This window comes from Netta rufina, assembly GCF_964035555.1.
Source record: "Netta rufina genome assembly, chromosome: 18".
Taxonomy (NCBI): domain Eukaryota; kingdom Metazoa; phylum Chordata; class Aves; order Anseriformes; family Anatidae; genus Netta; species Netta rufina.
Window position 1 is genome coordinate 1,696,178 of NC_140142.1, and position 15,945 is coordinate 1,712,122.

The 15,945-nt window shown below is 50.4% G+C and overlaps 2 protein-coding genes across 2 annotated transcripts; one reads left to right on the forward strand and one right to left on the reverse strand.

Annotated features, from left to right (window-relative positions):
• Positions 1-6,246: 6,246 nt before the first annotated feature.
• LOC311216104 (olfactory receptor 14J1-like) lies at positions 6,247-7,173 on the forward strand (the record flags this gene model as incomplete). Its single annotated transcript, XM_084297650.1, has 1 exon — positions 6,247-7,173. The coding sequence occupies one exon, from the start codon at positions 6,247-6,249 to the stop codon at positions 7,171-7,173; it is 927 nt and encodes a 308-aa protein (XP_084153776.1).
• Positions 7,174-13,975: 6,802 nt separating this feature from the next.
• Positions 13,976-14,914, reverse strand: LOC311216105 (olfactory receptor 14C36-like; the record flags this gene model as incomplete). Its single annotated transcript, XM_084297651.1, has 1 exon — positions 13,976-14,914. The coding sequence occupies one exon, from the start codon at positions 14,912-14,914 to the stop codon at positions 13,976-13,978; it is 939 nt and encodes a 312-aa protein (XP_084153777.1).
• Between the last annotated feature and the right edge of the window lie 1,031 nt (positions 14,915-15,945).

The window sequence follows — 15,945 nt, forward strand, 5'->3', positions numbered from 1 at the left end:
CTCGAGGCAAAAATAGATCAAAAGTTAATGATGTCTCAAATGCTGCAAATCTTATTTCCTGCATCTAACAGCAACAACAATGTGATATTAAGGGCAGTGACAGGATTCCCATTGCAAATGAGGGTAGGGCACTAGGCACAACATCATCTGAGGTGAAATAAAAATCTACAGTGATTCAAGTGAAAAATGACAAGCTGATATCTACCTAGCCTATTAACAGCATTGGCACACAGAACAACAACTCAAGTAGGAAAAATACATCACAATTGTGCAAATCAGGGATAGTCCCCAGAATGGGAGAGTAACAAATATACTTCTGTCCAGGAGAATGTAAAGAGTGATCCAGACAAGTACAGGCCTGTTAGTTTGACATCAACGCTGGGCAAAGTTTTGTAGCAAGAAGAGATAAGACTAGGGAAGTAGCGGGTAATGTGGAATTTACAAGATAATTTATTAAAGCTAATTTGTTTCCAGAGAATTTAGTAGCTTGCCTTTGTAGGACCAGTGCTCCCCTACACAGGGGATGAACTACATCTATTTCACTTTCTGTGAGCTTCTGATACCTTATCTATGGATTTGGGCTTTGGGGCTGCAAGTGAATCAAGGGAGTTTGCAATTGTTCACACTGTTCGAAGAGGGAATTAGCAGCAAAGGAGAGGTTACCTGTAGTGATTCTCAGAGACAGTTCTGAAACTGCAGCTGCTAAGGAGGCAAAGACTCATGGAGAAATGTAGGCTGGAAGGGAGCTCTGAAAACCCAACCTCCTATTCAGAGCAGAGATGACTTCAAATTTAGGTATGTTCAGTATGGACGTGGTGGCCGAAGACTAAAAATTACATATGAGCTTTGAGATTTCCAGGTGACATAAAGTTGGGAAGTACTACTGAGCCTGACAGAAGGATATCCCTTGTGATTGAAATGGTTCAGGTGAAGTGACATTTGATAATACAAAGCAGAGCCAGGCTCAGAGATTCTCAACAAAGGGTGTTTTTTTTTTTTTTTTTTTTTTTTTTTTTTTTTTTGTCATGTTTGCTATATGGCAGTCAGGAGTTTAAAACAAACAATAAAACAACAAAACCCCATGTTCATGCACTGTTAACGGAAGAACTGAAAAAGTTAAGTGGTTATATGGTATGTATGGCTATTCTTTTTTTTTTTTTTTTTTTTTTCTCCAGTATAAATATACCTGACAGGGCAGCCCTGCCACACATTTAAGACATGAGGCAAAATTCTGCCACTTGTATTCACATTGAACTTAGGAGGAAGTGTTCACAAGACAGAAGGAACAAGTTGCCTATTGTGTGGAAGGGAATTAAAGGACATCATTCTGCTCAGCCAGATGCCAGCTGAGAGAAAAATATGATGTCTCTGTGAAAATGCATTTCTTGAGTAAATATCAAGGAGAATTAGGAAATGTGTAAGTTGGGAGATACATCTGAAATGATGATTGCAGTTGGCTTACGAGGAACTTTGGACAGGAAATTGGTAGAAACTTCCCATTTTAAGAATAAAGTGCACCATAGATATGAAGTCAGCATTCACCTAAAGAGTAGAGGCCAACTCAAAGCCCCCACAACAAAGCAGTGGACATACCAGAACACTAACATGTTGTGGTCTAGAGTCACACAGATATACATAAGTTTACTATACCTAAACATCTGAGGGGTTCCTTTGAGAGGCGGAGGGCTTGTGCCCCATTTCCATTTCCACTCTCAGTGTCCCCTGCCTCAGAGAAGGATCCCAGCTGCTTGGCTTCCCTGGCCTCTGATGCCAGGCTACCAGAGCAGGTATCCCAGCATCGCAGCAAACAGGTGACAATTTGAGTGCCACAGCAGTCCTCATTGCGAGCTGGACGCTCAGGGCACTTGTGGCCACCCACCTTTGTGAGCTCCAAGGCTGACAGTGACTCTCTGCTGAGCTACCACGGCTCTCGGCTGTCCCAGTGACAGAGCTTTCGGCGCTAAGCTGACTGCCAGGAGAAAAGGCTGCCGTGAAATGGCTGCTCCACAATGCCAGGAGCAAGGTCTGCTGGGCTGGGGGTTCGCAGGGGAGCTCGGCCTTGGGCCTGGCAACTGCGCCTGGAAGCCAGGGACGGCCTTGGTGTGCAGCTGGACACCTGGGCCTGAGAAAGCAAGGTCTCTTTCCAGACACTTGGCACCATCGTCACCCAGTGGCTGTCTCAGGGGGATGAGACAAATGCACAGCATCTCTTGCTGCCCTGCAGTGCTGCTGTCCTACGCCCTTGGGGGTCTCCGGGATAGAAAAAGGGACGGATTTTGACCCAAAACCCAGCTCCTTTCTATCAAATGCATCACGTCCTCCTGTCTTTCTTGTATTTGGCTATGACTTTAGCAATCCCTGCAATCCCTGCAGCTGTGTCCCCTGCCAGCTTCTTGTGTGCCCCAAGCATCCTCGCTTGCAGGGCAGTAGAAGATGCAGATAAGGCCTTGCCTTAGTGGAAGCACTGCCCTGCAGGAGCTCCAACATCCCTCTCAGCAGCACACTGTAGCCCCCAAATGCCCACGAAACGGCACATTTCAGCTACTGGGAAGGAAATGAGCTTGCTCAAGGTGAGCTACCCGCTCAAGGCCCTGCTCTTTGGCCCAGGTGTCTCTGAGGCAGTATTGGAAATGAGTTCTGTTGTGAACATAAGAACATAACATAACATAAGAACATAAAATAACATAACATAGAAAAAATGTATAATAACATAACGTACCATAAGAACATGAAACAAGAACAACTATCATCATGTGGTCTGCTAAGATCTAGGTGAAAGCAGAAATCCAGCAATGCTGTGTTTCCTACTCCTCTAAACCAATTCAGTTGACAACTATGAATGCTTCCAGCTGGAAAAAAATGGAAGAATGAAGTGGAGGACTCCTTGCCATCACTGTGTTTCTGGAGCACACCTCTACCTCTCCGCCCAACAAGGGCTTCTTCTTGGGAGAGAATTGCAGAACATGAAAAAACATGACCAAAGCCAGAGGACCCATCTCCACAACAGCACGATAAATATAAAAGACATCTCTAGATGCAGGCCCCAGAGCTCCAATTCACTATGTCCCGCTATTGGAAGCTATTTTTTATGCTTTGTTTTTAAGGCCGCTGGCTGCCTCCTCCCTTATGCTCCCCATTGTCCCTGTTGTCCTGTCTTTCTCCTGCATTGCTTCCTTTCCTTGGTGGACCTTGCTGAGCTCTTTGATGTTGTGTTGTTGTAGTGGGTTTACGTGGCAAGGTTTTGGTAGCAGGGGGCCATAGGGGTGGTTTTTGTGAGAAGGATCTAGAAGCTGCCCCATGTTTGGGAAGGGCCCCATTGTTTTCCAGATCCGAGCCAATAAGCGATTTTGTTTTGCGCCTCTGTGAGAGCATATTTAAGACAGGGAAAAAAACGCTGCGCCACACAGCAGCCGGGAGAGTGAAGGGAGTGAGGAACAGCCTTGCACCAAGGTCAGTGTAGAAGGAGGGGGAGAGGTGCTCCAGGCGCCGGAGCAGAAGTCCCCTGCGGCCTGTGGTGAGGACCATGGTGAAGCAGGATGTCCCCCTGCAGCCCATGGAGTACCATGGTGGAGCAGGGTTCCACGCTGCAGCCCGTGGAGGAGACCACGGTGGAGCAGGTGGCCCTGCACCGACGGAGGCTGCCGCCTGTGGAAGACCCCTGCCGGAGCAGATTCTGGGCCGGACCTGTAGCCCGTGGAGAGGAGCCCACGCAGGAGCAGGTGATCTGGCAGGAGCTGCTGCCCGTAGGGGAGCCAGGTTGGAGCAGTTTTCTCCTGAGGGATGGACCCCGTGGTACAGACCCATATCTGGAGCAGTTCTGGAAGAGCTGCTGCCTGTGGGAAGCCCACGCCGGATCAGTTCATCAAGGACTGCATCCCGTGGGTGGGACCCCACAGCGCAGGGGACGAGAGTGACCGAGAAGGAGCGGCAGAGAAGAAGTGCTGTAGACTGACCATAACCCCCATTCCCCCGTTCCCCTGCGCCGCTCGGGGGGAGGAGGTGGAAGAGGGTGGATGGGGGGGAAGGTGCTTTTGGTTTCTTTCCTTTGTTTCTCACTTCTCTAACTTGTTAGTAATAAGCAATAAATCTTACTATCTCCTTATGCTGAGTCTGTTTTGCCTGTCACTATAATTACTGAGTGATTTTCTCGTCCTTATCTCAACCCTTGAGCCCTTTTCACATATTTTCTCCCCATTCCTCTTTGAGGAGGGGGAGTGAGAGAGCGGCTGTGGTGGAGCTCGGCTGCCCACTCGAGCGGAACCACGACAGGCACCCAAGTGTTTTGCCACAGCTGATACCAGTAATGCATTTTTCTCCATCCGTTTGCCAGCAGAGTGAAGGCCAAAGCCTGCTTGAAAACTGGAACGAACTGCCCCAGGGCAGGAAACACAGACCTACCTTTTGCCATGGACTGATCCAGACTGCCCTGGAAGAGGAGGAAGCTCCTGAGCACCTGCACTACATCGATGGCATAACTGGGTGGGGTGACACAGCAGAGGGAGTATTTGAGAAAGGGAAGAAAATACTCCAACTTCCGCTGAAAGCTGATTTTGCACTAAAAGAAATTAAGGTCAAGGGACGTGCACAAGAGATCCCGATGCCGGCTGGCCAGAGTCAGTGGGACCAAAGCTCAGGGATAGGTTGAGCATCAGTGAGGGGCTTCTCAGGAATTGCATGGTGCAACACTTGCCTTGTACATATTATTATTGCTATTGTTATTGCTATTGTCATTGTTATTGTTAACATTAATTTCTATTTTATCTTCCTTTTCTGTATTTTCAAATTTTAAATCATTCATTATTGTCTGTACCCTGGTACTTAGTGAAACAAATCCACTTTATGTACACTTCAGTGTCACCTTCACACAGCCTTTGTCTCCTTGTTCTCACTGCCTCCAGGGTTCTGCTCTAACGAGCTCCAAGGGAGGCTGTGTCAGTGCTGGCCCTCAGGGGGACACTGCAGGAAACTTGCCTCTGACTTGGACTTCTGGAGAGATGTCTTCAATTGTCTCGGAGTGCCTGAGGTTCCTGGGCTCACCAGCAAAGCCCCCAGAGGGGTGATTGCAGTGCCTTGGGCTAGGTCTGTGCTGCTGAGCTGGGCCGGGCTCCTGGGCTCAAGGGGAGAATGTGGCAAGAGGGCCGTGGTGCAGAGAGACAGCTGTGCCCAGGAGCAGCTCCTCTGCACAGCGCAGCAGGAAAGAGACACAGAAGCACAGACATAGAGAGAAGGAGAGAGCGGCTGAAGGCAGTTGGCAGTGGGAGGATGCTGAGAGCTGCCTGCAGGAGAAACCTGCACAGCCCTTGACAAGGTAAGGGTCTGGCTGCAGGGCCATGCAGCTGCAGATCCTGGAAGGGTCTCCTGCTGGGTCTTGTTTCTGGGAGGGCAGTGGGCAATGCAGTAGGCTTTGAGAGTCCTGCTGGGTTGCGGTGCGAAGTGAGGAAGTCTGCCAGAAGCCCCTTGGAGTGCCCTTAGGCAGGTGCCCCTGGGCAGCCATGAGCAGAGTGGCCAAGCCTCCCCCAGACCCTGCAGGGGGTGCAGCTGGGATATGGGACACTCCAGCTTTCAGATATCCATCTCTGTTCATGGGGCATCCTCCTGGGCTGCAGGCTGCTCTCCAGCAGGATGCAGCTCTCCTGTGGCATCCTTGTGTTATCCAGGTGCCCCAAGGAGAAGACACCTCCATGCTAACACCATGGCCTTGCGTCTTGATGGCTGTCTGTGGGAAGCTGCAATGAGGTGCAATAAGGGCAATGACCTCTACACCTCTTGCTAGGAGGGAAGAGCTGAGAAGTTGCTCACAACGCACAGACAAGGTGAGGTTTCTATCCATCTGCACTTGGACTGGGGGTTCTCTGCTCTCAGCTGTCTGCTGTTTCTTCTCAGGGAAACACTTGAGTGTGGTGGTCCTGCAGCTCACAGAGGGCTGACACAAGGCAGGTGAGAATAGCAGTGTTCAACAGTGGCATCTGAATCCCTGTTCTGCCTTGAGATGCATTGTTTGAAACAGCACTGCGAATTCCAATGTCCTGAACTAGAGTTTTCCCCATATCGCTGCTTCCCCCTGATGAACAGCAGGAAGGACTCCTCTGCAAGCTCAAGTAAGGGAGGTGTGGAAAGATTCTCCGGCAAAGAGAGGCTCAGGCTGGGGGGTGCTCCAAAACTTGCAATAGGTTTTCCTCAGAGAAGCCTCCTCTAACTTTGTTCTGTCTTCTCTCTTCAACAGACAACTGTGTTCAATGTCAGAGAATGCCCAACATCAGCTCTGTGAGCGAGTTCCTCCTGCTGGCATTCGCAGACACGCGTGAGCTGCAGCTCCTGCACTTCGCGCTCTTCCTGGGCATCTACCTGGCTGCCCTCCTGGGCAACGGCCTCATCCTCAGCGCCGTAGCCTGCGACCACCGCCTGCACACCCCCATGTACTTCTTCCTCCTCAACCTCGCCCTCCTTGACCTGGGCTGCATCTCCACCACTCTGCCCAAAGCCATGGCCAATGCCCTCTGGGACAACAGGGCCATCTCCTATGAAGCATGTGCTGCCCAACTCTTTTTCGTTGCTTTCTTGTTTGTAGCAGAGTATTCCCTTCTCACCATCATGGCCTATGACCGCTACGTTGCCATCTGCAAGCCCCTGCACTACGGGAGCCTCCTGGGCACCAGAGCTTGTGCCCAGATGGCAGCAGCTGCCTGGGGCAGTGGCCTTTTCAGTGCTGTCTTGCACACGGCCACTACATTTTCCCTGCCCCTCTGTCGAGGCAATGTTGTGGACCAGTTCTTCTGTGAAATCCCCCAGATCCTCAAGCTCTCCTGCTCACATGCCTACCTCAGGGAAGTTGGGGCACTTGTGTTTAGTGTTTCTTTAGTCCTTTGTTGTTTTGTTTTCATTGTGGTGTCCTATGTGCAGATCTTCAGGGCAGTGCTGAGGATGCCCTCTGAGCAGGGACGACACAAAGCTTTTTCCACGTGCCTCCCTCACCTTGCTGTGGTCTCCCTGTTTGTTAGCACAGCTACAGTTGCCTACCTGAAGCCCCCTTCTATCTCCTCTCGTTCCCTGGACCTGGTGGTGGCAGTTCTGTACTCAGTGGTGCCACCAGCAGTGAATCCTCTCATCTATAGCATTAGGAACCAGGAGCTCAAGAATGCTTTGATTAAAACTGTTTTTATACATGCTTCTTAAGCATCAGTGTTGTGGTCATTATTACTACTGTCATAATACATAATGGTAAATAAAAACATTAATTGGACTGATAAGTTATTTGGGAAACTGACAGGACAATTTTTATTATTATGCTTTAACAATTTTTTCAAAATAATTTTTATTTGAATAATGGAATTTTTAACCTGAAGTATGTTAATTTATTTACTTTAACACAGTCATCTCATGTACCTGTAGAGCTAGGTTTCCTCTGTGAATAAAGACAATAAGGAAGGCATCTGAAATACATTCAGAATGGCACTGGTCAGAGGTCCCGTGTCAACTGGAGCTGGGGGAGCAGCCCCAGCACGCAGGAGGGGCTCAGGGCCAAGAACCCAGCTGACACATGCAGGAGCAGCCCCAGTGGCCCTCGGGGCTGCCCCTCACTGCCCGCTGGGCTCTGCCTCTCTGCTGCCTTCGGGCTGGGGCTGCTGCTTCCCTGGAGCCATGGCCATGGCCAGCAGCAGGACATGGCCTTGTCACTGTTGTTCTCTTTTGACTTCTGCGTTCTTCTCTTGTACTCTTGCATTTGACTAAGTCTTGAGATTCCATGTATATTGCTGACAGTCTTTCTTTGCACAGCTCTTCCAAAGCTGGTGCTAGGAATATACCCAAGGAACTGCTGCATGAACGGGCCCCGTACTTCTCTGGGCTTCACCGTGGATCAGAATTTCAGTGTAGTGCTGGACTGGGAACTCCCTTCTTGGATAGCCATGGTCAGCAATCAATAATTGGCCTTGACTGCCCAGGGAGTATCCTGAAGTTGCTGAGTCTGATGGCAAATGGCAACCTGGAGAGGAATGTGGAGCTGCTCTGTGGCTGGGCCAGGCCTCTTGTGCTGGCCTGGGGAGCGGGGCTGGCCCTGCGGGGCACAGGCACTGTGTGCTGGGGATCTCCCAGGCAAGAAAGCAGGGCTCCTGAAGCTTCACGGACCTCCATTTCCTGAGCTGGCCCCAGTGTGGGGGCTGCTGGGGAGGCCCAGAGCCGCCTTTGTGCCAGCAGCTGCGGTGCCTTGCGAGGGGCTGGGGCTGTGGGGGCCGTGCCCAGAGCCCTGCAGCAGCCTGCGGTGGGCACTGCCCTGGGGCCAGCACAGCCTGTGCTGCTGGACTGGGGAGAGGGCAGGGAGGTGGGAAGAGGTGGGCAGGGGCTGGGCTGGGCTGGGCAGTGCCCGGCAGAGGGCAACAGCAGCGTCAGGGAGTGGTGGCAGCGTGCAGGGGAGGGCTCCCAGCAGGGCTTGGTGCTGCAGAGCCAGGGCTGCACGAAGGGAGCCCAGAGCTGCAGGGGAAGGGTAGAGGAGGCCACTCTGGGCCCTTGCTGCTCTGGGCAGAGCCGGAAGAGGGCCCAGGGCATTCGTCCCCTCCCCACAGCATGCCAGGACCCACAGGGCCGTCATGATAGCCCAGGGCCAGGCTGTGCCCCGCGGCCAGGCTGTGCCCCTGGCTTTGGCTCTGCTGGCAGGAGCGCTCTTGGCATGCGCTTCCTGGCCTCCCCTCGCCTGCGCACAGCTGCTGCCCACTCCGGCTGCTGCCACAAACGTGTCCACACCAGCAGCACCACCCCTTGAGCTGCTTCTGCTGGCCTCCTCCAGCTCACTGCCTTGACTCCTTGTCTCTGCTGGGCCCCACCTTCCACACCTAAATGTGTCCCTTGGCTGTCAGCTCCCTTTCCCCTGCTTTGTGGGAATACTAAGCCAGCGCGGACAGGTTACCATTAGGTGCGGTGGTGCTTGTGTAATTCACATTGGTGATAGCAAAAATGCCAGTTCCTTCAGCAGTGATGCACATCCTTCTTCATGTTAGGCCAAACTCAACATCCTTCTCTCTGCTTTTCTTCATGGATGAACTGGATTAGGTCTCCTTAATTATTCTGAGGCACAATGCAATGCTTTTTGCCTTCTGCTGCTCCAGCACAATATGTGTGACTTTCCCTTACTCTGCACATTGACCTGATGGGTCATTTCACATGTTTAGCTTTCAAACCTTAGTTGGAGGGCCATTTGCAAAGTGGGGCAAGCTGATGTGTTCTGCCTCAGCCATTTGAAGCATGCTATACTTGAGTTTTTCAGCCTGAGTTTGCTAAAGGTGACCCAGGAAGGTCATCAACAGATGTTCAAGTGTCTAGTTTAAGTAAGGGAGAGTATCTCAGGTTTCCAGTGGCCATTTCAGATCTAGGTCAATCCCAGGACCCCACTGAAGAAGAGGTTTGTCTTTGAAGGGGTGTTGCTGTGCTGGACTGGGCTGCAGTTACAGGGACAAAGACCACTGCTGGCAGTGGAGGTGCCCTGGGAACTCCACCTGGCTCCACCTGATTTTCCCAAAGGGTTCCTGCCTCCTGCAGGTCTTTTCTGACATCTGCCAGTCCAAGAAAGTGCCTGAAACACAACGGGGTCACTGGAGGTTTTCCCTGGTTGCTTACGGTCAGAGAGCTGAATGTCTGGACCCAGCTTCCTGTCTGGACCTATGCACTTCCCATCATTCTCCTGGTTTGCCCTCCCCTTTTTCTTAATCATTCAGACCACTCTCACCAATCCAGTTGCTGCTTGGAGTTTCAGTGAGTTCAAGGTCGCCCATCTCTCAGCAGTCTTTCTAATGGTTTCCTTAGTAAGACCCTCATCGATTATCATTGAATTAGTATGGTATGGATTAATATTAACACAATTATCTGAAATTTCCTATTACTCACTGAAAAATACATCATGTACAGTCATCCTTTTGGGAAGGTAAACATCACTGGAGGCAATAAAATTAGGAACTTGAACTGTGTTTTTTTTTTTTTTTAAATTGCAGCATGATTTCCTGTTGTTTGTTTTGAAATAGGAAAGACCCTGGTCTTCCCACCTAAACAGGGCTTCAAAGGTCAAAACCTAGACCAATACCTATAGCAGAATGATGCTCTAAACTGAAACACAACAAAATTCAGCCTTTAAAATGAAGAAAGATTTTTATTAGATGCTCTTTGAAATCTTCCCCCTTAACTACAACATGAAAGCTCTCCAATTAGCTGAACAAGTCTTGAATACTTCAAGAAAATGGTGGGAGAGACATGGCTCCTTAGGAGTTTCTGTGTTTTAATGAGTTCCATTGCATGTTTTGAGAGGAGTACTGAGAGGAGAATGATGCAACTGTGCGAAAAAAACAAACTCAAAAGGAAAAGCTGAAGTGACTTGGAGTATGAATGGGCCCCACTGAGGGCTGTTACTAACAAGGCCTCCCCAGGGACTGCTTAGGGCAGACAATTGGAGGCCATGATTATAGACAGGCAAAGCACTGTGCTGAGAAAGGTCTTTCTTGGATTTGGTGAAGCAGAAGAGCCAAGGCCTGACCCCTGGAACTGTGAGGGGAGATCCTGCATCCCCCTGTCTGGCTCAGGACTTTTCCTGGAGGTCTGAGGAATGTGGTGGGCAGTGTGATGCCATGAGAAGAACACTGGTATGACACCACCCTTCCTCTGCACAGGGTTGCAAGGAAGCAAAGAGGCTACATTGCAATGACTATATGTCATCTTCTTATAAGCTCTAGCCAAAGTGACAGGGCTGTTGGTGCCTTCCATTCTTGCCAGCACTCTCTGCCTTTTCCTCTGCACGTTTTAATATGCTGTCTCAGACTTTGTCCTATTTCCTGGAAGTCTGCAGACACCCATCTCTGTTCACAACCTTGCTCTCATCCCAGCATTTCCATCATTTCACCGTCTCATCAACCCTCACCAGCTGTTCCTTGAAAAGTGAAGCTAAGGTCACATCATAGATACTCAGCAGCAGCTTCCAAGCCAGGGGCCTGCTGCTGGCCTTGCAGCTTCTTGGCTACACACAGACAAGCCTTGTGCCTCCTGCTGCTGCCCACTCATGGACTCAAGCAGAAGGGACAGGACAAACCATCTTGGGGCCTTCTTTCTGCCTGGGTCGTCCTGGGTCTGGAGGCAGAGGGGATCCCCCAGTCAGCATGCCAAGCAGGTGCCTTCTGCTGGCCTAGCAGGGCCACTGCCAGATGTCAGCCCAAAAGTGCAGATCCCAGGGAGAAGTCAAGGGTGACCTGCCACCTCCAGACACAAGTGACCTCACAGTCCCTTTCTGTGACACATTCCTGCTGCTGCCCTATCATGTGCAGAGACAGAAGTTACCTCACAGTCACTGCCACAGTCACATTCCTCCTGCTGGGCCATGAGATCCTGAGACAGAGCTGAGCTCACTCTCGTCTCTTCGGTACCTCTTTTTCACTTTCTGGGTTAGAGATTAAGCAAAGTTTTAGTGGGAGTGTTTGGTGTTCTGCTTGTGGTGACAGGTCTGTGGTTAAGGTACAGACAAGCTTTGTGGTTTAGGGATGTTTTAGGTCTGCCAAGAAGTCTAGGGTTAAATAGAGCATTTTAATGTTAGTGTTGACAGAAGGGATTAGGGTAATCAAGAGAGAAAACTGCTTCATTTCAGAGTATTATATTAGTATTTAGGTTGGGGAATAAAATTACTGTTTCAAGTAAGTTAAGGGCCATATGTGACTGTTTTAAGTCAGTCTTACTGCACTACTGGCATTGCATGAATGCTCTTACCTCTATGAAATCATTAATTTCTGCTGGCCATGCTCCTCTTACCACCCCATAATCTCACTGCTGCTCCTGAACTCCCCATATCTTACTGGGATCAGCTTTCTGATGACATTTACCATCTCAGTGTATCTGTCTCACCTCTGTTGGCTCCTCCATTCCTGAGAAGGAAGTGGCATTGTAGTCAGGAGGGAAAAGGACACAAAGGTCTTTAGGCGCATCCTGCACAATGTGCCCATCAGCTCTGCACCTCCACAAAATCACACTTCCTACCTACAAGTTTTGTTTCCCAAATGGCTTCTGTGGATCCAGGGTTACTTTTCCCAGGCCCTCTCACATGTTTCAGTTTTGGATGTGCAGGGATGGGATAAGGAAAGCCAAGGCGTGGATGGAACTCAGCTTATCTGGGGATGAAAAGCATAACAGGAAGAGATCCTATAAGTACTTTGCTCAGAAAAGAAAGGCCAAGGAGATTGTACCCCATCTGATGGATGAGAAGGGTGAACTGGTAATGACAGACATGGAGAAGCCTGAGGGACTCAACAACGTCTTTGCCTCAGTCTTCCCTGCCAGTCAGGCTTCCCAAGTCTTTCATTCCCTGAACCCATAGTTGGTGGCTGGGGGTGCAAATTCCCACCTGTTGTAAGTGAAGAGAAGATTTGAGGCCACCTGAAGAAGCTCAAGAAGTACAAGTCTATGGGGCTTGATGACTTGCCTTCCAGGGAGTGGAATGCTGTGGCTGAGGCTGTGGATATTCCATCCCTGGGGGTGTTCAAGGCCACGTTAGATGAGGCCCTGAGCAACCTGATCTAGGGGGTGGTGTCCCTGCCTATGGCAGGGGGGCTGGAACTAGATGATCGTCAAGGTGCTTTCGAACTCAACCATTGTATGATTCTGTGATTGTGCTTCAGAGGGAAAGTAATAATAATAATAATAATAATAACAACAACAACAACATGGTATTGAGTTTCAGAATACTCAGTGATCCTTTGTTTCAACTCATGTTGGAAAGATCAAGGCTGGGAAAAGTGCTCCATGCCAACATAAAGGGAGATAAAAAAGGGTCAACAGTGTTGGCCCAAGTGCCCATGACTGAAGGGTGCTGCTGCTAACTAGCTGGCAGGAAGACTTGGTATCACTAATGTCCAGCCAACTTCTCCCCCCCCCAACTTCATCCCCTTCTTCAGTGTGAATATCAGCAATGTGGCTAAAGGGAGACTCCAGGAGACTATGGCAAAGGCCTTGCCAAATCCAGATTCACCACATTCCCTTCTCTCCCCTCCCCTACTGCTTCACCTGTGGCAGGACTTTCCCCATCATGTTCCCATGGGCAGAGGTGACAACTGCAAATCTCCCAGTCCTTTTTCTTGTCCTTCCTGAAGACAAGTTTGCTGTCTGCTTTTTCCAAGTCCCCAGAAATCTCTCTGATCCAAACGCTTGATGGCCTGGTCCAGAAAGGCAGGGTAGTGTGACATAGCAGAGAGGGGTATCTGTAATGAGCCTGTGAGAGGGAGGTTACAGAAATCTCACAGAGACACTGGGCGTTGGTTCTGGAGTCACACAGGGCAACGGCAGTGTTCTGTGAGGTGTCCACATCTGAGCTGGCCTCCCACGCTCCTCATACACACAGGACTGTTGAGAGACACGAGTCTCTGCCTTGCACACCACACACAGTGCACTGCAGTGCCTGCAGTGTCCCTCTGGTTCCTGCAGCCACTGCCAGAGGCTGGGAGGCACCTCAGCCCTGCAGTGCTTTGCCCTGCTCTGCCCTCCTCTGAGATGCCCCACGGCATGAGGAATGGTCACAGGGACCTTGCTTCAAGGAAGCACATCTCAGAGCAGGATTCAGGTGCCTTCCCAGGGCATGTTACTTAACCTCATGACACTGTCTGCCCCACTGGCCTTCATGAGACTTGTAGGAATGGCTGATGGCATTTGTGCTCGCTCGTGTTCATCTCTCTGTGAGTGTATGATGTGCCTGCTGGCACCAGCAGCAATGGGTTTCCCTTTATACATCTCCCATGAACCTGCAGGGGGCCCTGCTCTTCTCCTGGACATCCTACTTCCCAGGGAGCCTTTATGAGATGAGCAATGAGCAGTGGACTGGCCAGCCATTGGTGAACCTCCTTCGATGCACTGTATATCTCTGAGCTGGTGGTGATGCTCTCCAGAGTAAGAAAAATGACAACAAGATAACAGAACAAACCTTGAGCCTGCAATGTATTGTGGGTCATATGCAGAAAAAAATGGGCTATGTTTTTGATTGTGAAACATCTCCAGTAATCAGTCTCTTCAAGCCATCCTTGAGCTCCTGGTTCCTCATGCTATAGATGAGGGGATTCACTGTTGGAGGCACCACCGAGTACAGAAATGACACCACCATGTCTAAGAATGCAGGGGAAATGGAGGAGGGCTTCAGGTAGGCAAACATGACAGTGCTGACAAAAAGGGATACCACGGCCAGGTGAGGGAGGCACGTGGAAAAGGCTTTGTGCTTGCCCTGCTCAGAGGGCATCCTCAGCACCACAATGAAGATCTGCACATAGGACAGCACAATGAAAATAAAGCAACCAAGGACTAAAGAAACGCTAAACACAAGTGCCCAGACTTCCCTGAGGTAGGCATCTGAGCAGGAGAGCTTGAGGATCCGGGGGATTTCACAGAAGAACTGATCCACAACACTGCTGTGACAGAGGGGCAGGGAAAATGTGTTGGCCGTGTGCAGGACAGCATTGAGAAAGCCACTGCCCCAGGCAGCTGCTGCCATCTGGGCACAAGCTCTGCTGCTCAGGAGGCTCCCGTAGTGCAGGGGCTTGCAGATGGCAACGTAGCGGTCATAGGCCATGACCGTGAGAAGGGAAAACTCTGAACCAAAGAAGAAGACGAAAAAGAAGACTTGTACAGCACATCCTTGATAGGAGATGGCCCTGGTGTCCCAGAGGGCATTGGCCATGGCTTTAGGAATAGTGGTAGAGATGGATCCCAGGTCGAGGAGGGCGAGGTTGAGGAGGAAGAAGTACATGGGGGTGTAGAGGCAGTGGTGGCAGGCTACGGCGCTGAGGATGAGGCCGTTGCCCAGGAGGGCAGCCAGGTAGATGCCCAGGAAGAGCGCGAAGTGCAGGAGCTGCAGCTCGCGCGTGTCTGCGAATGCCAGCAGGAGGAACTCGGAGATGGTGCTTCTGTTGGACATCTGCTTTTTTGGGGATGTGATCCTGAACAAAGAAGAGAAAGAATAGTAACAATGTACAACAGATTCATCAGAGAAAAACTCATCCCATTTCTCATTTAGAATTGCCAGAAAATTGTCCATTTCCAGGAAGACATTTGGTAGGTATCTTTCCTGAGTTCTTCCTGATGCCTGAGGGTATCCCCGGGAGAAGGGGACTCCTCTGTATTCAATGCAAGAGTCAGTTATGCCCAATAGCCAGAGGTAAGGTGGAACATGGGGCAATCTCAGACTCACTTCACTCCTGATAATAAAGAACCTTGCCCCAGTGTTGCTCCCCGGTTACCCAACTTCACAACAGATATATATATATGATTTTTTTTTAATTTTCATTTTATAGGGTCAGATTTTTTGTTGTTACTGACCTACCACACCTGCTGAGTTTTTCTAAAACAGAAATCCCGGGCATTTCTCCAGCACATAAGTGGAAATGTTGTGCATCCTAAGGGAAAAAGGGACTGGCCCTATACTGCAGTGTCCTTTAGTGAGGACAGATAATCTGTCCATCAATACTGGTCTCAGCCACCCTGTGAGTGTTGCAGGAAAGTTGTACTCAGAGGTTGACCTGAGAAGAACCTGAATACTGCTGAGAGTAGAGGAATCCAGGCACAAAGTGCCCATCTCCAGACCCCTCATCCTGTCCCCATACTCCTCTTCCAGCCAAACACTCCTAGGGCTCATGGAATGGGCATGTGAAACCCCCATCCCCAGCCAGCCTGGGAACAAGACCAGCAGCAGCACAGCCAGCTGGAGAAGCCAGGAGGAATGCCAGCGTGCTGCTGCCAGGGGAGGCAAAGCCAGGGAGGGACAGACGGACACTCAGCAGACCCTCCTGTGCTGCAGATCTGCCTGCAGATGAGGCTGCTCCTGCTGGGGACACCGGGGGATTGAGGGCAGAGGCTGTGCTGGAGGGAGAGGAGAGCACGGTGTGTCCCAGGGAATGCTCCTGCCGTGCAGGGGGTTGCAGGTAGGTGCCTGAGCCCTCCCTCGCACAG